This window comes from Natrix helvetica, assembly GCF_964273705.1.
Source record: "Natrix helvetica genome assembly, chromosome: 5".
Taxonomy (NCBI): domain Eukaryota; kingdom Metazoa; phylum Chordata; class Lepidosauria; order Squamata; family Natricidae; genus Natrix; species Natrix helvetica.
In genome coordinates, this window is record NC_138551.1 from 143,741,429 (window position 1) to 143,764,223 (window position 22,795).

Below are 22,795 nucleotides of genomic sequence, written 5' to 3' on the forward strand. Positions count from 1 at the left end.
TCTATTTTATATCAAACAGAAAAAATTCCCTGTATGGGAAATTGCATTATTTTTCTAATTCACTTTTGTGATCTAAGTTTTCTCTGTGTTGCCTCTTCTCCCCCCACCAGCGAGACTCCGGCACCTCCCGTGTCTTGTGTATCCCGTGTGGTGTCATCGGTTTTATCTAGGAGCACTTTGTTTTTTTCCATGAAGGCCTCAGCCTCCATAGTTGTATTAATTCTAACTCTGGTGTCCTCCCAGAATATCAACATACCTTCTGGCAGAAGCCACCGAAACCAAACCCCTTTCTGGTATAATTTCTTCGCTAAAAGCGAATATTTTTTTCTTTTATCTCTAACTTTCTTTGGGATTTGTTTCAGGATGACTATCTCTCTATCCTTGTATTTTAATTATTTTTACTGTTGACCTCACCCCATTCCTAAGAGGTCTTTAAGGGGCGCATATAAGGGCACCAATGTCCCTACCGTCTCTGTCCTACTGTCCCCATTGATTCGTACCCATTTCCTGTATCCATAATCATGTTTACACTTATCTTTGTTATCTTGTACATGCTTGACAAAATAAATAAAATAAAATATCAAATCAACGCGTGAACAGTGTGGCCCCTGGGTGTCATACGTTCTAATGCAAATAAAATGAATAAAGCTAATCATAATTATTACATTCAATCAACTTATACATTCCTAATAACAATACACATTTATATTAGGTTGAACTCTGTCGTTATTCAATTATTCCATGTTTTCCCTTGTTATTACTTTTATGTAAAAGTGTATGCACTAATATCCCCCCCCTTTCTATTTCTATCACTTATTCTAGCTTTTAGTCATGTCGGCTTTTATTAAAAGACTTTTCCTTTCTATCCTAGCAAACTTCTAATCGTGTCACCTACCTAAAAAGAAAAGAAAAAGAGAAAAGAGAGAGAGAGAAAAGAGAAAGCAAATCAGAACAACAAAAAAAAGAGAAATATCTACTCATCGTCTCTTGCCCGCTTCAATACTTTAATTGCTATGCTTTTTTTTTAACTTGCCTCCCAGATCCTCTGTTGAATCTCTTGTCTGCATCTGCTTTTTGGCTGTTCATTCTAGATATTTCAGGTGCGCCTTAAAGGAAGTAAGCAATGCCATGCCCCTCAATCAGCTAGAATCCACTTGGGAAGGGATCTTGGATCTTTGTTATCTTCCTTTGACACCCTCCCTAAAAACCAAATCCTCGCCCTATCAAGAATGGCAAGAGAAGCTCTTTTTGCCGGAATGAAGATGCTCCTCTTGTAGCTTCAGCTGAATGCAGTTTTATTAAACTAAATTGCAGCCATTCGAAGGAAAGTTCAAAATACTTGCCCCACATCTTAAAGCCCTCACCGTTTCGCACAGATTTCCCAGCTTACAAGAGGGTATTTTTTAATTAGCAGGCAATTGGGGGGAGAGGGGGGAAGTGCTAGAGCGAGGACCCCTCCCCAAAACAACCCACAGGCCACAATTGCTCTTAGGAAACTGTCACTAAGCGTTTAACACGCTCCTAGGATTAAGGAGACTTGATTAAGGAGACTTGGAGGCAGCCCGCCAATACCAAGTGGCAAAACACACACATACACACACACAAAAAAACCACACACACACACAAACCCCGCTTTCACGGACACAAACACAGCCTACCAAAGCTTTTTTTCCCCCTCCCCATCCCAGCATCTTAATTTAGAGGGGGAAAAAGTTGTTTGTCTGCCAAGATTTCCTGCAAATAAACCCCAAATCACCAGCCCTCTGACTCACAATATGCAGATATTTTTTTTGAATGTGCCCGGAGCTGATTTGCTGTAAAAAAAGAGAAAACAAATCCTGAAAAACAGAATCTCCCACGATCTATAATGACTTTACTATTTTATGCGCATCCTCACGCTAGCGAGCGTGGTAGTGGTTTTGCACACTATCTCTTCTGTGGTCCCCCCCCCCGCCCCAAAACTCCAAATTTCTGGGCACAGGAGAGAAGATATCATTAAAAAAATAATTGCCAAGAAGACCCTACCCCGAAGTTGGCAGAAGTCCCTTGCAAGCATCCGAATCTTTCGGGCTATGGATATTTAGATTTCTCTTTTCCCCCCCTTCCTCTTGATCAGCCTCCTCTTATGCAGCACGAAGCCCCTCCCTTCTCTTTACAGGGCATGAGATGGGCTGCCCCCCCCCCACTCATCCTCGTAAATGGAGGCCTTTTCTTTCAAGCTGGCCTCCTCCATCGCTCCGCTTAATGGACAGAGTCGGGAATTGACTCCCAATAAAAGCCACTGTCACTGGCAAGAGAAAACAGAGAGAGAGAGAGACCTCTGGCCAAGTGCATTAACTATTTATTTTTAAAAAAATTTCATTAGCCTTTTAAGTCTGTCTAGATTCCACCATGGGAACCAGGAAGCAGCTCGGGAATAATACAAATTCCCAGAAAAGGAACGGAGAGGAGCTACTGGCTTGCATTCTTTCTTCGCTTGACACAGCTGCAAGGTTTGATCCTTCCTTTGTCATAGGGAAAAAAAGGAGGGGGGGGGCAAAATGAATAGGATCCCTTCCCGAATTAATCCAAACTGCTGCAAAAACAGCAAAAAAAAAAAAAAAAAAAAGGGGGGGGGACAACAACCTTTGGTTGTAACTCTAGGAAAAGTTTCCTAATCTGTTATTGTGGCTCCCATCTATGTTGGGCTAATAATTCAAAACGAAGCAAGACTCATTTTGAAAATTGAAAAACTTTAACGTGAAGCTATTAAATGGAAAGGGGGGGGCGGGAAAATGGAAAACGAAGTATTTATATGTAAGTATATGTTCAAGAAGGAGATATCGAGGGGGGGGGGAAATAGCTAGGACATGATAACGAAGAAAAGGGAATAGGAAAGGATAAGCATAAGCATAAAATTATAACAGGGTTTGCAGGAATACCATCCCGAAAACACACCAGTTCAGAGTTGAAAAGAGATGACCACAAGAATAGAAAAGGAAAGGAAGAGAGGAGGAGAGAGGAAAGGGAGAGAAGGAAGACAGAAAGAGAAGAGACAGAGAGGGAGAAAAAAGAGAGAGACCGACATACAGAAAGAGAGAGACAAGAATAGAAAAGGAAAGGAAGAGAGGAGGAGAGAGGAAAGGGAGAGAAGAAAGACAGAAAGAGAAGAGACAGAGAGACAGAGGGAGAAAAAAGAGAGAGACCAACATACAGAAAGAGAGAGGCAGAGAGAGACAAGAATAGAAAAGGAAAGGAAGAGAGGAGGAGAGAGGAAAGGGAGAGAAGGAAGACAGAAAGAGAAGAGACAGAGAGACAGAGAGGGAGAAAAAAGAGAGAGACCGACATACAGAAAGAGAGAGGCAGAGACAGACAAGAATAGAAAAGGAAAGGAAGAGAGGAGGAGAGGAAAGGGAGAGAAGGAAGACAGAAAGAGAAGAGACAGAGAGGGAGAAAAAAGAGAGAGACCGACATACAGAAAGAGAGAGGCAGAGAGAGACAAGAATAGAAAAGGAAAGGAAGAGAGGAGGAGAGAGGAAAGGGAGAGAAGAAAGACAGAAAGAGAAGAGACAGAGAGACAGAGAGGGAGAAAAAAGAGACCGACATACAGAAAGAGAGAGGCAGAGAGAGACAAGAATAGAAAAGGAAAGGAAGAGAGGAGGAGAGAGGAAAGGGAGAGAGGGAAGACAGAAAGAGAAGAGACAGAGAGACAGAGAGGGAGAAAAAAGAGAGAGACCGACATACAGAAAGAGAGAGGCAGAGAGAGACAAGAATAGAAAAGGAAAGGAAGAGAGGAGGAGAGAGGAAAGGGAGAAAAGAAAGACAGAAAGAGAAGAGACAGAGAGACAGAGAGGGAGAAAAAAGAGAGAGACCGACATACAGAAAAAGAGAGGCAGAGAGAGACAAGAATAGAAAAGGAAAGGAAGAGAGGAGGAGAGAGGAAAGGGAGAAAAGAAAGACAGAAAGAGAAGAGACAGAGAGACAGAGAGGGAGAAAAAAGAGAGAGACCGACATACAGAAAGAGAGAGGCAGAGAGAGACAAGAATAGAAAAGGAAAGGAAGAGAGGAGGAGAGAGGAAAGGGAGAGAAGGAAGACAGAAAGAGAAGAGACAGAGAGGGAGAAAAAAGAGAGAGACCGACATACAGAAAGAGAGAGGCAGAGACAGACAAGAATAGAAAAGGAAAGGAAGAGAGGAGGAGAGAGGAAAGGGAGAGAGGGAAGACAGAAAGAGAAGAGACAGAGAGACAGAGAGGGAGAAAAAAGAGAGAGACCGACATACAGAAAGAGAGAGGCAGAGAGAGACAAGAATAGAAAAGGAAAGGAAGAGAGGAGGAGAGAGGAAAGGGAGAGAAGGAAGACAGAAAGAGAAGAGACAGAGAGGGAGAAAAAAGAGAGAGACCGACATACAGAAAGAGAGAGGCAGAGAGAGACAAGAATAGAAAAGGAAAGGAAGAGAGGAGGAGAGAGGAAAGGGAGAGAAGGAAGACAGAAAGAGAAGAGACAGAGAGGGAGAAAAAAGAGAGAGACCGACATACAGAAAGAGAGAGGCAGAGAGAGACAAGAATAGAAAAGGAAAGGAAGAGAGGAGGAGAGAGGAAAGGGAGAGAAGGAAGACAGAAAGAGAAGAGACAGAGAGGGAGAAAAAAGAGAGAGACCGACATACAGAAAGAGAGAGACAGAGAGAGACAAGAATAGAAAAGGAAAGGAAGAGAGGAGGAGAGAGGAAAGGGAGAGAAGGAAGACAGAAAGAGAAGAGACAGAGAGGGAGAAAAAAGAGAGAGACCGACATACAGAAAGAGAGAGGCAGAGAGAGACAAGAATAGAAAAGGAAAGGAAGAGAGGAGGAGAGAGGAAAGGGAGAGAAGGAAGACAGAAAGAGAAGAGACAGAGAGGGAGAAAAAAGAGAGAGACCGACATACAGAAAGAGAGAGACAGAGAGAGACAAGAATAGAAAAGGAAAGGAAGAGAGGAGGAGAGAGGAAAGGGAGAGAAGGAAGACAGAAAGAGAAGAGACAGAGAGGGAGAAAAAAGAGAGAGACCGACATACAGAAAGAGAGAGGCAGAGAGAGACAAGAATAGAAAAGGAAGAGAGGAGGAGAGAGGAAAGGGAGAGAAGAAAGGCACCCAGCCGGTTCACTCCCCTAACGGTCTGAATTGGACCCCTGTTTAAAAAAGTTTTGAGGACCCCTGCGCTAAAAGGATGCAGACGACCAGCTGTCTGCAAGGAATATAAATCCTTCCGTTCCCCCACTATCCTGTTAGAGCTGAAGAAGCTTCCTGGATGAGAAGCGAAACATCTTCAAAAGGAAAACAAAAAACAAAAAAAACAAAAAGTCCAATTGCCTCCTGAAGAAAAAGCGCCTTTGGGACACCCAGGACTGGTTGACTTGAGAATCTCTATAGATCATATGATTTAAGATTCCCTTAGCTCCAAAAATACACTGAAAAAATCAGGCGCCAAACACATGTTTTGCTTCCTGCTGCCACTGGGGGGCAGAATAGAGCTTTCAGCATCCTTACCAGTTGCTTGTTCCTAGCATCCAAATATTGTAGATTTATTAAGCCTCCGTCCTTAATTTCCTTCCCATCAAAGATCCTTCCCCCTGTCCTGGAAACCCCCACCCCCAGATGCCAGAATGTGCTTTTGAACCCCCATCCCTAGAGGCCAGAATATGCATTAGTTTCTTAACCCAAGCCTAGTTCCACTGCGGGTAGAGCCAGGACAGTCAAAACTTTAAAAGACTGGAAGTTTCCCAATGCAGGTTTGGCATGGCTGCTCCCTCAAAACTTTGGGGCAACTCTCCTGTGGAGGTCTTCTGCAAGGAATAGCTGGTTTTCAAGAGGCAGACATTCCACAAAAACCTTTCTGGGGTTTTACATTACGAGCCATCGACCAACACAACGATGTCACCACGATATAAAAAAAGATGTGGAGACTCTAGAAAGAGTGCAGAGAAGAGCAACCAAGAGGATTAGGGGACTGGAGGCTCAAACATATGAAGAACGGTTGCAGGAACTGGGTATGTCTATTTTAATGAAAAGAAGGACTAGGGGAGACATGATAGCAGTCTTCCGATATCTCAGGGGTTGCCCCAAAGAAGAGGGAGTCAAGCTATTCTCCAAGGTACCTGAGGGCAGGACAAGAAGCAATGGGTGGAAATTAATCAAGGAGAGAAGCAACTGAGAACTAAGGAGACATTTCCCGACAGTTAGAACAATGAATCAGTGGAACAGAAGTTGCCTCCAGAAGTTATGAATGTCCTAAATGGAAGTTTTGGATATCCATCTGTCTGGTGTAGGGTTTCCTGCCTAAGCAGGGGGTTGGACTAGAAGACCTCCAAGGCCCCTTCCAACTCTGTTACTATATTGCATTGCATTATATTACGACAAATTGAGTTCATACAAAATAGGCAAGCCAATATCTAAATTGAAACCAGCTTTGTATTTGGGGCTTAATGAATTTTGAAACTGCCTCGTAAACTCAGCTAGGGGTTTTTGTTTTTTTTTTACACGTGGCACAGTCTAGCTTATTAATGTTGGCTTAATGGGCATTGGTGAACCTCCTCGGGGAAGGAAAACACACAATTTTCTTTTTGGCTTTTGTGTTTGGGACCTCTATCCAAGTCTTTGCTAGAGCTAGTAAGAGCCACAAGGACGGTCAACAAAATGGGCTTTGCTGGAAAAGGAAGGTAAACCTGTCGCCTCTCAACCCGCCTAGCCACATTTCTGTAACCTGCATGACTGGACATGGTTTTCAAAAGACAGCGAAGGTGACACACACAGGCAAATGCACCTGAGTGTCATTTATGATTCTTCCTCCTTGTTTTTTTTTTTTTTAAAGTACTTGTAGGTTTCGTGGCTTCTTTCTAAATCCTTCCAGAGACTGGATTTGGAAGTATTTGCAAATGAGCTTCCAGTTCCTCAAGCAAACAGAAGGGGGCATAAAACAAGACTAGGAGACTGAAAACAAGCAAAGGGCATTCACACATTCCCTGGAGCATAAACAACCAGCTTTTAGCCATTGCTAGTTTTAGAGAGAGCGACACTGTGTCAAAGGAGAGAGAAAGAGAGGGAGGGAAAGAGAAAGAGGTGAGAAAGAAGGAGAGGAAGGAAGAAAAAAGAGGATAAGAAAGGGAGAGGAAGGAAGGAAAAAGAAAGAAAGAAAGAAAGAAAGAAAGAAAGAAAGAAAGAAAGAAAGAAAGAAAGAGAAAAGACAGGGTGAGAGAGGAACAGAAAGAGTAAGAAAGAGAGGGAGCAAAGAGGGAAGAAAAGAAGGGAAAAAAGGGAGGTAAAGGGAGGAGACAGGATGCGAAAGAGAGCCGTTGAGAAAGAGAGAGGAAGGAAGGAGAAAGAAAAGAGAAAAGAAAGAAAAAGGAATGGAAAGAACAAAGGAAAGGCTTGAAGTCCCATTTTTTTTTACTTATGTGCTCAAGAATGGGACTCTTAATACAACTTCATTTTTTAGTTTAGCAAACCATATAAATTGGTTTGCTAAGCACAATTATAAAAGCAAATAAAATGCACTGCTCTCCACTCGCCCCCCCTATATATATATATACCCCCTGTGGCTTAAAATACTTACCATAATTTTTTTTTGGGGGGGGGGAGATTCTACTATAATCAAACTTACTGATCAACACTTTTTTCATTGGCAGCATACTGGTTAAGCCCTTCACCCCAAATAAACACCTGCTACCAGGTAAATTATAATTTTAATTGCTCTTCTTTTATTTGTTTTTCAAAAGCTATTCTCTTCCATCTGGGCCATTTCCTTACAGGGGGAAAACAACACACCTGCCCTCCCCCTTACCTGGAGAAACACACCCTGGTCAAACACCCATAAACGAAGCTGCCAGACCAATATCTGCCATGCAAGGCAAGGGGTCTTGGGATTGGCTTTCCAAAAAGTATCGCCACGAGAAAGAAAAAACTTAAGAATCCAGTCTGGGGAAGGGAGGAAGGGAGAAAGGAAGGAAAGGAGAAAGGAGGGAGGGAGAAAGAAAGGAAGGGAGAAAGGAGGGAGGAAGAAAGAAAGGAAAGGAGAAAGGAGGGAGGGAAAGGAGAGGGGGAGGGAGAAAGAAAGGAAGGGAGGAAGGAGGGAGGAAGAAAGGAAGGAAGGGAGGAAGGAAGAAAGAAAGGAAGGGAGAAAGGAGGAAGAAAGAAAGGAAGGGAGAAAGGAGGGAGGGAAAGGAGAGGGGAAGGGGAGGGAGAAAGGAAGGAGGGAGAAAGGAGGGAGGGAGGAAGGAAGGAGGGAGAAAGGAGGGAGGGAAAGGAGAGGGGAAGGGGAGGGAGAAAGGAAGGAGGGAGAAAGGAAGGAGGGAGAAAGGAGGGAGGGAGGAAGAAGGGAGAAAGGAGGGAGGAAAAGGAGAGGGGGAGGGGAGGGAGAAAGGAGGGAGGGAGAAAGGAAGGAGGGAGAAAGGAGGGAGGGAGAGGAGAGGCGGAGGGGAGGGAGAAAGGAAGGGAGGGAGAAGGTAAGGAGGGAGGAAGGAAGGAGGGAGGGAAGGAGGAAAACAGGAAGGGAGAAAGGAGGGAGGATTTTAGCATGATTAACTTCAGGTGCCAGGTCCATAAAACCAGAAGCAAACATCCTTTTCCTACCTCTGTCAACATCTGTAGGAGCCGCTGCAGAGACCCTGCCAGGATTAACCCCCCCCCCTCCCTTTACAAGAAGAGGACAGTTGCCACAAGGCCGCACCTGCTCAGAAACTTTGTGTAACCTCCACACACACCTGGCGATGAACCGGGGAGGAAGAGAAGGCAGGATATCTAATTCTCCAGCCAACGCGCACCAATTTCCTTATTCTGGGATGGGTTTTTTTCTCCCCCCCTTAAAGTGCAAATACAGCGGGTCACTTACTCGGCCTGTGGATCTCGGCAATCTGTCAAAAAGAGAAAAACAATTCCCATCAGTTGGTGGCCTGAGAAATGTGTATTTCCTTTTGTATGTTTAGTCTTTCTACTTTGGGGGCTTCCGGGAAAAGGTGAGATGGTGAACCGGGCTTCGTTTTCTGCCTTTTGCCTGCTAGGAATATAGGCAGTCCTCAATTTACGACCCAAACTGAGCCTAACGTTTCTGTTGTTAAGCGCGGTTTGCTCCGTTTTAGGACCTTCCTTTGCCACCGTTGTTCAGCGAATATGACTGCCGTTGTTAAGTGAGTCACTTCACCTGGCTTCCCCATGGACGTGGCTGATCAGAAGGTCACAAAAGGGGAAAACAGCACTCCGGGACAATGCGTCCGTCAAAAATATGAGTCAGTTTGCTAAGCGTCTGAATTTTGATCCCGGGACAACACGGGGGCTGTTACGACGGTCTTAAGTGTGCAAAAATAAAAATGGTCATAAGTCACTTTTTTCAGTGCCGTGGTAAATTTGAGCGAACAGTTTGGATTGCAATCATTTTTAAAACATTATGGAGTTGCATTCTGCTTGGGATAGATGGGAATTTAAAACCAGGTGATGTTTGGAAGTCTTCGTTAATATAATAATATTCCAAAACCTCCTGGAACACCGTGGGCATTGACAACATCCCCAGCAGTCAATTGCAAGAGGTGGCTTTGCTTGGGAAAAGCTTACATCCTGGGGACGATACTTTTAATATTATTAAACCACAACATCTTCCTATCCATCCAGAAGTTGTGAATGCTCCAACGCTGGAAGTTTTAAAGAAGAGGTTGGATAGCCATTTGTCTGAAGTGGTGTAGGGTTTCCTGCCTCAGCAGGGGGTTGGACTAGAAGACCTCCAAGGTCCCTTCCAACTCTTGTTATTCTATTCTATTCTATTCTATTCTATTCTATTCTATTCTATTCTATTCTATCCCAGGTTTTTCGGAAGGACTCCGTAAGTGGATAATATTGCCAAATCTGGTCTAAACACCTGTCTGTCTGTGCCACTAACAACTACTACTACTACTACTACTACTACTACTACTACTACTACTACTACTAATAATAATAATAATAATAATAATAATAAAAATAATAATACAATTGTCCCGATTGTAATTGGAGCCCTTGGAGCAATACCTAAAGGGCTACCTCGCTATTTGGAAATTCTAAATTTATCAGATTTGAACGTTCTCATTTTACAAAAACACCACCCTACCTGGAACAGCTTATATCCCCCGACGTTACCTTAACAGTTCCTAGGGTCCTTGGTTAGGACTCGAGCTGTTAGGCTACCAACCAGCCCCAAAGGCTGTGAATCTCACCAAAGATTAACCACATAATGTTTAATGAATAAAGTATATAATAATAATAATAACCTTAACAGTTCCTAGGTCCTTGGTTAGGACTCGAGCTGTTGGGCTACCAACCAGCCCCAAAGGCTGTGAATCTCACCAAAGATGGACATAATAATAATAATAATAATAATAATAATAATAATAATAATAATAATAATAATAATAATTGCATAACACACGAGACATCACACTGGTTGAGAAAAATAAGATTACAATTATAGACATTGCAATACCAGGTGATAGCAGGGTCAACGAGAAGGAACTTGAAAAAATCACGAAATACCAGGACTTAAAAATTGAAATCCAACGATTATGGCACAAACCAGCAGTGGTAATTCCAGTGGTAATCGGCACACTGGGTGCTATTCCAAAAGCACTGGAATTACATTTAAAACAGTTAAAACTTGACAAAATCACCAACAGTCAAATGCAAAAAGCTGCACTGCTTGGATCCGCACACATATTACGAAAATACGTTACGACGTCCTAGGCCCCTGGGTGGGGCCCGACTAGTAATCAATGCCAAATCCAGCGAAACAACTGGCCGCTGTGATACAACCGTATAATAATAATAATAATAATAATAATAATAATAATAATAATAATAATAATAATAATAATAATAATAATAATAATAATAATGCCATCAGAACTACATTGGCTATGGATGAAACATGTAACAGTGATGTCCATTGTCATCGGGGCACTTGGTACCATGTCCAAGAATTTTACAAAACCCATAAAGTAATTGCAGCTTCCTGCAAATAACATCAGCGGAACTGCAAAAAACTGCGCTGCTCAGAACATCCTATATTTCAAGAAGGTCCTTGGTTGATACCTAGGATGCTGGCAGCAACCCGTATCAACCGTTAGCACCAGTCACTGGTATTTGTAATGCCTTTTTGAATGTTCAGTTGGCTGAGTTTCATGTTTAATGAATAAAGTATATAATAATAATGATGATGCTGATGATTCAGTAGAACGAGGGTCCTAAATAGAACCTGTTGGGCAGGAAAACCCCTAAAAATTGGCTGTGCTGTGCTTGTCTACACGTAAGTAAGCACTACTGAATTCATCGCGTTTGCTTCCCAGGTAAGTAGATACAGAATCGAGGCCAAGAACATTGGCAAAATGCGAATTAAAGGAGAGGCAAAGAAAAGGCGGCAGAGGAAAAGAAATACTTTTAAGAGGGGGAAAAAAAAGTATTTCTCAATCTTGGAAACTTTCGGTCCTGTGGACTTCAACTCCCAGAATTCCTGACTTTCTGACTAGGGAATTCTGGGAGCTGAAGTCCCCAAGTCTTAAAGCTGTCAAGATTGAGAAACACAGAGTAGACTCTTTCAAAGCTGGCAGATGAAGGAATAATAAGATTTTTTTTTAAAAAACCTATAGTTTCTCCAGAAAGCAACAAATGTTTTTTTTTTCTAGATTTACAGATCCAGTGGCTACGATTAGCAAGTTTGAAAGGCTGCTTGTGGGGCGGAGCCCGGTTTCTGCTGGCCGCTAAAACTCTTTATAATGCTCCAAGCAGCTGTGCGTGCTTTGCTTCTGTTTTTTATTTTAATACTCGCTGATAACCTGGCACTGCCTGGGTATTTATTTATCCCAACCTTCCTTCCTTCCATGAATGTCGCCCCAATTTCTAATGTTGGATTTCCCCCCTTACCAGAGGGAGCCCCCTTGTGAGGTACTGTGAAGCCATTTACCATGGCAACTCCACAGTGCTGTATAGTAGAAGCCATTGTAAGGCACAACAGGCTGTATCTTAACAGAACACACACCCCGAGGGGTGTTAGGGATGTCTTACCCACACAGTATTTGTTTCCAGAGAGTAAGTCATCTGTGTACCAAGTTTGGTTGACATTGCTTGAGGCGCTCCAGAGTTACGGCAGTACAGCAGAAGCCATTGTAAGGCACAACAGGCTGTATCTTAACAGAACACACACCCCGAGGGGTGTTAGGGATGTCTTACCCCCACAGTATTTGTTTCCAGAGAGTAAGTCTGTAAGGCACAACAGGCTGTATCTTAACATAGGCTTAACTTTATTTTGATTGAACTTTCCCCCTTTTAGTCCCCTCTCTTTTCTTGCTTTTCAAAATCTGTAATCTATTGGTTTCCTTCCACATGGTCATGGATGACAAAAGGTAACTAAGAGGACTGTAGTTTTCTGCTCTTAAGTGGATCCATGGTCATTGTGTAATATCCGGTTGTCTCCTGCTTCTGTACACATTCACACCAATGGTGGCTTTCAAATTTTTTTAGAACCTATTTTGTAGGGGTGGCCTGCTTTGTGGGAGTGGCTCAGCGGTCATGAGGAGTGTTAGGGGTGTCTTACCCCCACAATATTTTTCTACACACACACACACACACACACACACACACACACGTATGTATGCATGTTTGTATATGTATATGTATATGTATATGTATATGTATAAGTATGTATGTATGTATGTATGTATGTATGTATGTATGTATGTATGTATATATATGAAAGATTTGCGTTGTTATTTTCATAATTTGGAGCTGCCAAGAGATGGGCGGGCTGTATAAACGGGTTAAAATTGCTAAACAAAAGCCGATTTGGGGTCGAATGAGGTCGCCTCCCTCCGGCTTGCCCTTACCAAGGTGGGCGCTGGAATCGGAGGTGGTCAAGGGGACCCGATCCTCCAGGAGTGCCTCTTCTGCGTCCCAGCCACCCAACGGCTCCAGGTCATCGCTGATGCTGGACCTTCGCCTGAGGGGCGGGTCCTGCAGTGCCCCCTTGGTGCCCAGCTCCGTCCTGGCATTGCTCACCACGAGGCGGGTGGCGTCCTCTTCTTCGCTATCTTCAAACTCAAAGGCCTCCCCAGTGTCATCCACATCCCCCTCGCTCCCTGCATGGAGAGAGGAAATATCATAAATCCGGGCAGGAAAGGAGCTAGTCCTCATGAAACACTCTTCAGTCCCACTTCTGAAAGATCGGAGAACAAAGGCAATTCAGACCTTGGGTTTCCCGGCTTGGACCTGACTTTTATCATATGAATTAACGCCACTCTGTTCAACCGCCTTCTGTTCCTTTCCTAGTCCATTTTTTTAACCCGCTTTATAAAGGCTGTCCTCTAATTACGACCGCAACTGGAACTAGAATTCCCACTGCTAAGCAAGGTGGCTGTTTAGTGAATGGTGACCGGTTTTACGACCCTTTTTTTTGCAACTGCAGTTACGTAAATCATCTGGTTCTTAAACGAATCAGTGACTCTGCTTGTCAAAAAAGACTCTGGGGATGATGTCAAATACGATATTTTTTAGAGTATAAGACGCACCTTTTTCCCTCAAAAAAGAGGGTGAAAAATCTGGGTGAGTCTTATACACTCAATATAGCATTTTTGGCCTCCTGAAACCTCCCCCCCCCCTTTGCAAAAATGGCCATGCATAGCCTTTAGGAGGCTTATAGAGTGCTCCTGGGGGGTGCGGAGGGCAGAAATGAGCAAAAAACACGCCGTTATGCGTGCTCTTTTTTTGACCAAAAACAGGCCCTTTTTTGCGAAAACTGGGCCATTTTTTGCTATGTTTTTGCCTCCCCCTCCGCCCCCAGGAACACTCTAGAAGCCTCCTAAAGGCTATTCATGCCCCCTTTTTTAAAAAACAAAAAACGGGTCCATTTTCGCGAAAAATGGGCCGTTTTGGGGAGGTCTGCAAAGTGCACAAACTTTTTTTAAAAAATTTGCCTCTTCAAAATCTTGGTGCGTCTTATACTCTGCTGTGTCTTATAGTCCGAAAAACACGGTACATACCAGTTGCCCAAATTTTGATCTTTTATTTTATTTTTCGTAAAAGAATGGGACTCTTTTAATATAACTCGCAAGATTATTTATCTTAGCAAACCAAATAAATTGGTTAGCCAAGCAACACTACAAAAACTGATAAAATACATTACTCTCCACTTTTTTTTTAAAATCCCTGTGGCTTAAAATACTTGCCATATATTTATATATTTTTGGGTGTGTGTGTGAAAAGTCAACAATTGATTCTACTATAGGTCATCAAACCTGATCAATATCTTTTTCCGTTGGCAACACCCCAAATAAACACCTAAAGGTAATGGTTCCCCTCGCACATATGTGCTAGTTGTTCCCGACTCCAGGGGGCGGTGCTCATCTCCATTTCACAGCCGAAGAGCCAGCGTTGTCCGAAGACGTCTCCGTGGTCATCGGGCCGGCATGACTCAACGCTGAAGGCGCACGGAACGCTGTTCCCTTCCCACCAAAGGTGGTTCCTATTTTTCTACTTGCATTTTTTTACGTGCTTTCGAACTGCTAGGTTGGCAGAAGCTGGGACAAGTCACGGGCTCTCACTCCGTTACGCGGCGCTAGGGATTCGAACCGCCAAACTGCCGACTTTTCTGATCGATAAGCTCAGTGTCTTAGCCACTGCATCCCTTATATAAATAAATTTCGGGGGTGCCGAAGAGAAAGAAAAGAGAATCTTGAATAAAGGTTAGTAAAATTAGAGATCCTTGTGACTTTATAAATGTTATAAAATCAGGTTGGTGCTACAGTTATTTATTCGGACAGTGTTGGTGGGTCCAATTCTAAACGCACAAGAGTCCAACTTGAAAGTGGACAGCTGAAAAAAAAAAAAAACCCAGATATTTCTTTCAAATATATGATTTCTCTCTCCTCACCCCCTCTCTCCTTGTCTTTCTGTTCTGGGCTTCCTCTAGCTCAGCTTGGGAGTGAAACGTCCTTGCGCGGGGTCTGGTTTCGGCCGAGTCCCGATTTAGACCAGGTCCAGCTGCCCATGAAAGACCAGGGATTAAAGCTGGCGGGATAAACATTGCTACTGACTCGTGCAAGTAAGCCAAGCCACGCAGGACATATCCCTGGAATCTTTCGGGATGAAAAGCGATTTTTAAAATCCGACTAAAGCACAGAAAAGTTTGTGGCAAGACTTAAGTTTAAGCTGCAGGAATGCATAGGTGGGAGTTTTTTAATGTCCTGTCCAACAGGAACCACAGTCTGAACTGCAAGCACAGGTCGTCCTCGACTTATAAGAGTTCATTTAGTGGCCATTCTAATATGAGAGAAATGAAGTTCCTGAGAAACGGAGAGCAAATGGCTGAAAGCAGGAAAGAAAGAAAAGGATTTGCTAGCAGAATAGAATGAAACTTAGTAAATATAGCCAATGATGCATATTAAATAAAATGTATGGGATGTGGATTAAAATGACTACTTATGGATAACTAATTAAAAGTTCACTATATAAAATTAAACTTGAGGACACGACTTACTAATAGTAAAACAGAATAATAGATGGGAATGATATGTTAAATTTGATTAACTTGGAGAGGCAAAAGGATATTGTTTATATATTAAGAAAGTTTTTAAAAATTAAATTCATTTAAATGAAGCAGGAGAAAATGGAATAAAAATAAGAGGACTGAAATGTAACAAGAAAGGTTGTAAAATGGGACCAACTCCCTTAAATGCTTCGCTTAGCAACATAAATGTTGGGTTCAATTGTGGTCGTAACTCGAGGACTACTGGTACAGGCAATCCTTGACTTACAACGGTCGCTGAGTGACGGTTCAAGTTACGACGGATCCATTTATGGTCACGTGACTGCAATTTACGAGGGTCTTGCCAGAAACGGAGGTTTAATTTTTCCCGCAAAAAAAAGGGAATAATGTGTTTGCTTAACGATCCCCCGTTTCACTTAATGACCACTCCAAAAAAAAGGTCGTAAAAACAAGTCTGGCACACTTTATGCCTGGGCTCAGTTACGGTTGTAAATCGAAGACTAACTGTCAGCAGGAAATTGCACCCATACATTCGTCTTTCCCTCCAGCAACAATGAGGTCTAGCCACTTGCTCTGTGCTTATATGCAAACTGAACTCCTTGCCGCTGTGGATATAGGTCAGTGATGGCTAACCTTTTTCTCCTCGCGTGCCAAAATCGTGGACATGTGTGGGACAGCACTCGCGTGTGTGCCCTCATCCGTAATGCAATGCACCCCCCTGCGCACGCACGCACAACCCCTCCCCCCCAGTGTGCCCCATTTTGGGCCTAGCAGGCCTCCCTGAAGCCTCCTGGAACCAAAAATGGGCCGCACGGGGGAGGGCACTGCAACTGCCCCACACCCCTTTTGGGGCCTAGCAGGCCTCCCTGAAGCCTCCTGGGACCAAAAAGTACCCCTCCCCCCCAGTGTGCCCCGTTTTGGGCCTAGCAGGCCTCCCTGAAGCCTCCTGGGACCAAAAATGGGCCACGCAGGGGAGGGCACTGCAACCGCCCCACACCCCGTTTTGGGCCTAGCAGGCCTCCCTGAAGCCTCCTGGGACCAAAAATGGGCCGCGCGGGGGAGGGCACTGCAACTGCCCCACACCCCGTTTTTGGCCTAGCAGGCCTCCCTGAAGCCTCCTGGAACTAAAAATGGGCCGCGCGGGAGAGGGCACTGCAACTGCCCCACACCCCGTTTTGGGCCTAGCAGGCCTCCCTGAAGCCTCCTGGGACCAAAAATGGGCCGCGCGGCGGAGGGCACTGCAACTGCCCCACACCCCGTTTTGGGCCTAGCAGGCCTCCCTGAAGCCTCCTGGGACCAAAAATGGGCCGCGCGAGGGGGGGCACTGCAACCGCCCCACGCCCCGTTTTGGGCCCAGCAGGCCTCCCTGAAGCCTCCTGAATTCAGAAACGGGGCAGGGTGTGTGTGCTCAATGCACACACAACCCGCGCTGCCTCCCACCCTCCGTGCATGGGCACATGATGCCCCCTGCTCTTTGCGCATGAGTCTTCCGCATGCGCGGCAGAGACCTGACAACCAGCTGGCCGGCAGGAGGCGTGCATGAGCGCATGCGCGTCGCGGCTGAGCTGGCCGACGGCTCTCATGCCTGCAGAGAGGGCTCTGTGTGCCAGCTGTGACACGCGTGCCACGGGTTTGCCATCACGGATACAGGTGGAAATAGATATTTTACATATAAGCGCAGATCTCCGGGCACGCTTGCACCAATCCCTGGGAGCCTCTTGGTGTCTGCTTTTTTTTTTTTTTCCTGCAGGTGATGGTACCTAGTGAAGCCCTTTTGGGGGGCTGGGAAGAGGTCATCTCACTGTCTCCCACACTTTCCTGGGGCTTCTGTCCTCGTTCCTTCCCCAGCCGCTTCCCTGGGGAGAAAAGGAAATTAAATCTGTTCAGCAGGGATTTTGCTCTCCTAAAAAAAAAAGTTTTTCCTTCAATCCTTGTCCTCATTTAAAGCTTCTTCTTTCTAGAACTGTGATGGCGAACCAAGGGTAGGCGTGCAAAAGTTGGCACACAGAGCCCTCTTCGTGGGCATGCGTGCCGTCACCAGCTGCTCTTCAGGTTTCCAGCATTCGCATGGGTGCTGGGCAGCTGGTCTTCGAGTGCCCCAGAGCACTGGAAACTAGACAACCAGGTAGCATGCATGCCAGTTACCTGGTCTCCCAGTTTCTGACGCTCTGGGGCACGCACTTTTTCCAATTGGGGCCCTTGGTGCAGAAAAGTTTCGCCGTCACTGTTCTAGAAGATAATTCGCAGCGGGCATATCTACCCATGGGTCAGGAGCAACATGCAATCCATGCAGGGATTAGCTAAAAAGCAGGGGCAGCCCATGGCATCCCCCCCCCCCCCCTTGTGCTTGCAAAGGTAAATTTTTTACTTTTCAAATTTACTGCCTGGGGAAATTCACTCGGTCCTTTAACCTCCTTAGATGTCCTTGTTAAGACGAGGGAAGGAGAAGAAAAAAAAATGCAGTCCAAAATTGCAATAGGGATTCCAGCTTAAACCAGTGATAGATTGCACAAAAGACAAGATGGAAGGATGAATAGAAAGAGAGCAACAGAGTTGGAAGGGACCTTGGAGGTCTTCTAGTCCAACCCCCACCCCCGCCGCTCAGGCAGGAAACCTTACATCACTTCAAGTGGTTATCCAACATCTTCCAGTGTTGGAGCATTTATAACTTCTAGAGGCAAGTTGTTCCATTGATTAATTGTACTAACTGACAGGAAATTTCCCCTTAGTTCTAAGTTGCTTCTCTCCTTGATTAGTTTCCACCCATTGCTTCTTGTTCTACCCTCAGGTGCCTTGGAGAATAACTTGACTCCCTCTTCTTTGTGGCAGCCCCTGAGATATTGGAAGACTGCTATCATGTCTCCCCTAGTCCTTCTTTCTCTTAAGCTAAACATACCCAGTTCCTGCAACCGTTCTTCATATGTTTTAGTCTCCAGTCCCCTAATCCTCTTTGTTGCTCTTCTCTGCACTCTTTCCAGAGTCTCCACATCTTTTTTACATCGTGGCGACCAAAACCGAATGCAGTATTCTTTTAATTCATGTTGGGAGGGGAGGACCTCTGAGCCAAATGCACCCATCCAATTGTTTCAGTTGTAGACAAGCGGGTGATCAAACTATTTTCCAAGGCACCTGAGGGTAGAACAAGAAGCAATGGGTGGAAACTAATCAAGGAGAGAAGCAACTTAGAACTGAGGAGAGATTTCCTGACAGTTAGAACAATTAATCAGTGGAACAGAAGTTGCCTCCAGAAGTTGTGAATGCCCCAACACTGGAAGTCTTTAAGAAGATGTTGGATAGCCATTGTCTGAAACGGTATAGGGTTTCCTCCTTGGCAGGGGGTTGGACTAGAAGACCTCCAAGGTCCCTTCCAACTCTGCTATTGTATTGTATCATCCCTATAGTCCTCATTGAGGTTCCTCCAGAAACTGGTGAAGGAGACGATGATGGAAAGATGCCAACTCAGGCATTTAACTGGTGTTGAATCCTCTCAAGGGCGTTCAAGCAAAAGGCATGAAGAAAACCTTTGTTATAGGGCAGGCCTCGCCCTGCCCGACCATCTACCTCTCCGTGCCAACGCTGGGCTTGGCAGAGGGAGACATGCCACCTCCGGGGCCAACTTGTGTGGCAATCCAGCAATCTGACAAAACGTGTTTGGCTACTCTATCTTTGCCATGTTCGGCCACGGTGCCAACGCCGTTTCCCTGAAGTGACAAAACAACTACGAAACGTGGGTAACGGAGGGATTACCTAATTAGCTCTCCGACCGCAACACGTTGGCAGAAAGTGGGTAAATCAGCCTGTTTTCTCCCATCACAAACCGGCTCGCAGGAAGCAGATGGCAGAGAAACTGGCTAGCTGCGGAGAGGATTGATCGGGTGGCATCCATATGGCACGTGTTAGCTTAAAGAGGCTTTCAGATGTCTTCCCACTGAGAAGACAGCTTTGGAAGTGGCCAGCTTGGGTGGCACGAATAGCATTCACACAACATATCCCACCTGGTTAGTCGGAAACACAAACACTCACAAACCACGTTAGTTCTAGGTAAAGGTAAAAGTTTCCCTTGCCCATGTGCTAGTCGTTCCTGACTCCAGGGGGCGGTGCTCATCTCCGTTTCAAAGCCGAAGAGCCAGCGCTGTCCGAAGACGTCTCTGTGGTCATGTGGCCGGCATGACTCAACGCCGAAGGCGCACAGAACGCTGTTCCCTTCCCACCAAAGGTGGCTCCTATTTTTCTACTTGCATTTTTACGTGCTAGGTTGGCAGAAGCTGGGACAAGTCACTGGAGGTCACTCCGTTACGCGGTGCTAGGGATTCGAACCGCCGAACCGCTGACCTTTCCGATCGACGAGCTCAGCGTCTTAGCCACTGAGCCACTGCGTCCCTATGTTAGTTCTGCCTTGGGCATTTTAGCGAAACACAACTTAAAAGTGTATTTTTTGCAAATTTGCAAAAATTATGCTCGCGGGGCGGACAGATGGGGGGTGGAAATTCAGCCTGGCAGGAATCAGAAACTCAATCTCTGGCTTATTCCCCAAAGTTTTGCACCTGACACCCGGCAACAGGCCGGGGATGAGGGAGGGTGTAGTCCGACCCAGACAGGAAAGTACTCAAAACACCTTTCGCCTCCATTTAATTCCTTGTGGTCAACAGAAACGCTTTGATCACGCCAGAAGAGAATCGGGAAAAAAAACCAAAACATTTCGGCAGCCAAGAATGCCCGGGGTCAAGCACTTTGTGTGAGTGTATGTGTGTGTTTTAATGGAGAACAGAGTCCAAAATTTCACAATCGTTAATCTACGTTCTTCATCTGCCAAACTGGGGGGGGGGGGGAAACGCTAAACAGAGATAAAGGTAAAGGTTCCCCTTTTACACATATGTACTAGTCTGTTCCTGACTCTAGGGGGCGGTACTCATCTCCGTTTCCAAGCCGAAGAGCCAGCGCTGTCCGAAGACGTCTCCGTGGTCATGTGGCCGGCATGACTCAACGCCCGAAGGCACACGGAACGCTGTTAGCTTCCCACCAAAGGTGGTCCCTATTTGTCTACTTGCATTTTTTAACGTACTTTCGAACTGCTAGAAGCTGGGACAAGTAACGGGAGCTCACTCCGTTACGCAGCGCTAGGGATTCGAACCTCCCAAACTGCCGACCTTTCTGATCGACAAGCTCAGCGCCTTACAGAGACAGTAGGCCTGAAAGGCGTGTATTGTAACTACAAACTGCTTTTGCGGATCAGAGAAGTAAACCAACTTCCTCTTTTCTGGTGGGGTCCAATGATTCAGTTTCTGGAAAGCCCCCCAAAATTGTTCAACGCCCACTGAATTTGGGAATGGCCACACTTCGGGAAGGTCGGTATTATAAATCCCAGCCTCCTTCCAGATCCTCAAAAGCATGAAATTGCTTTTTATTTTTATTCCAGGGATACCTACAGAAGAGTTTTGACACTACAGGAGAGAAATTTCTAAATTTTTGTGCAGGAAATCCTCAACTTACGACCACAACTGAGCCTCAAATTGAAGTGAAAAATTTGTTAAGTGAGTGTTGCCCCATTTTACCACTTGTTAAGTAAATCACCGCAGTTCTTACATTACTTCACACGGTCGTTAAGTGAATTTGGTTTTCCTATTGAGTTTGCTGGTCAGTTGGTCGCCGAAGGGGATCCACGTGACTCTGGGACACTGAGACCGTTGTAAAGGCGAGTCCAGTCGTCAAGCGTCCAAATATAAATCCCACGACCCTGGGGGATGCTGCAACGGTCATCAGGGTGAAAAATGGACATAACTTTTTTTTTCAGTGCCGCTGTGACGTCAAACGGTCACTAAATGAAATGTTGTAAGTCAAGGACTATCTATACTATGGAGCACCAGTTTGCAATTTGAATACTCAGATAAAAGGGCAATTAACCCAACCGAGAAGACAGGGCGCTGTCCTAAGACCAAGGGAAAATATTTTGCTTTTTTCTGTAACCAACCGAACCGGCTGCCGTTTTATGGATTTTGAAGTGTCCTGATTTTTTTCCCCCCACCCTTTTTATTTTTTGCTGTATCCTTAGGAGACAAAGCCGAAAAGAATGGATTGCATAGGAATAAATTTCAAAAACAGTCTGGGAATTTCTCTTTTTTTCTCTCCATTTGTCCTACGAAGCCAAGCGGAATATTAAATTGTATTTCCTGTTTCAGTCAACTCTGTTTAGACTAAGGAATCTGTTTTGTCTTGTGGTTGTTGTTAGTTGCGAAGTCGTGTCCGACCCATCGCAACTCCATGGACAACGTTCTTCCAGGCCTTCCTGTCCTCTCCCATCCTCTGGAGTCCATTGAAGCTCACCCTGACTGCTTCAGTGTCTCCATCCAGCCACCTCCTTCTCTGCCATTCCCTTCTTCTCTTGCCCTCCATCGTTCCCAGCATGAGGCTCTTCTCCAGGGAGTCCTTCTCCCTTCTCATCAGGTGGCCAAAATACTTGAGTTTCCTCTTTAGGATCTGGCCTTCTAAAGAGCAGTCAGGGTTGATCTCCTCCAGGACTGACCGGTTGGGTCACATTGCAGTCGAAGGGACTCACAGGAGTCTTCTCCAGCACCAGAGTTCAAAGGCCTCCATTATTTGGCTCTCAGGCTTCCTTACGGTCCAACTTTCACAGTTGTCCATTGCAACTGGGAAAACCATAACCTTGACTAAATGCACTTTTGTTGGCAGGGTGATGTCTCTGCTTTTTAGGATGCTGTCTAGTTTTGCCATGGCTTTCCTCCCCAGGAGCAAGCGTCTTTTAATTTCTGGGCTGCAGTCCCCATCTGCAGTGGTCTTGAAGCCCAGGAAAATAAAATCGATCCCTACCTCCATTTCTTCCCCATCTATTTGCCAGGGATTGAGAGGGCCGGATGCCACGATCTTAGTTTTCTTAATGTTGAGTTTCAAGCCAGCTTTTGCACTCTCCCCCTTCACCCGCCTGAAGAGGCTCTTTGGCTCCTCTTCACTTTCTGAAATTAGAGTGGTATCATCTGCCTAGCTGATATCAGCTTTATATCCTTAGGTTATAAAGCCGAAAAGAATGGATTGCATATGAATAAATTTCAAAAACAGTCTGGAAATTTCTTTTTTCTCTCTCTCCATTTGTCCTACGAAGCCAAGTGGAATTTAGAATCGTATTTCCTGTTTCAGTCAACTCTGTTTAGACTAAGGAATCTGTTTGTCTTGTGGGTAGGAGGGAATATTGTAGATAAAGGCAATGAGTAAACCATCTGTAGTCCTCAACTTATGACGTTCATTTAGTGATGGTTCGAAGTTACAAGGCCACTAAAAAA

At 45.0% G+C, this 22,795-nt stretch overlaps 1 protein-coding gene across 7 annotated transcripts in view; it reads right to left on the bottom strand.

Annotated features, from left to right (window-relative positions):
• The window catches only part of ARHGEF10L (Rho guanine nucleotide exchange factor 10 like), a 128,233-nt gene that overhangs the window by 80,245 nt on the left and 25,193 nt on the right, over positions 1-22,795 (bottom strand). For 3 of the 7 annotated variants that reach the window (XM_081954605.1, XM_081954598.1, XM_081954602.1), the window contains 3 exons: positions 17,264-17,359; positions 12,847-13,098; positions 8,838-8,859 (listed from right to left, as the gene is read on the bottom strand). In XM_081954605.1, coding sequence (XP_081810731.1) covers positions 8,838-8,859; positions 12,847-13,098; positions 17,264-17,359 — 370 coding nt within the window. Of the gene's footprint in view, positions 1-8,675; positions 8,710-8,837; positions 8,860-12,846; positions 13,099-17,263; positions 17,360-21,086; positions 21,126-22,795 lie in introns of those variants that run through there. The other 4 variants (XM_081954600.1, XM_081954603.1, XM_081954601.1 and 1 more) reach the window with 4 other exon arrangements.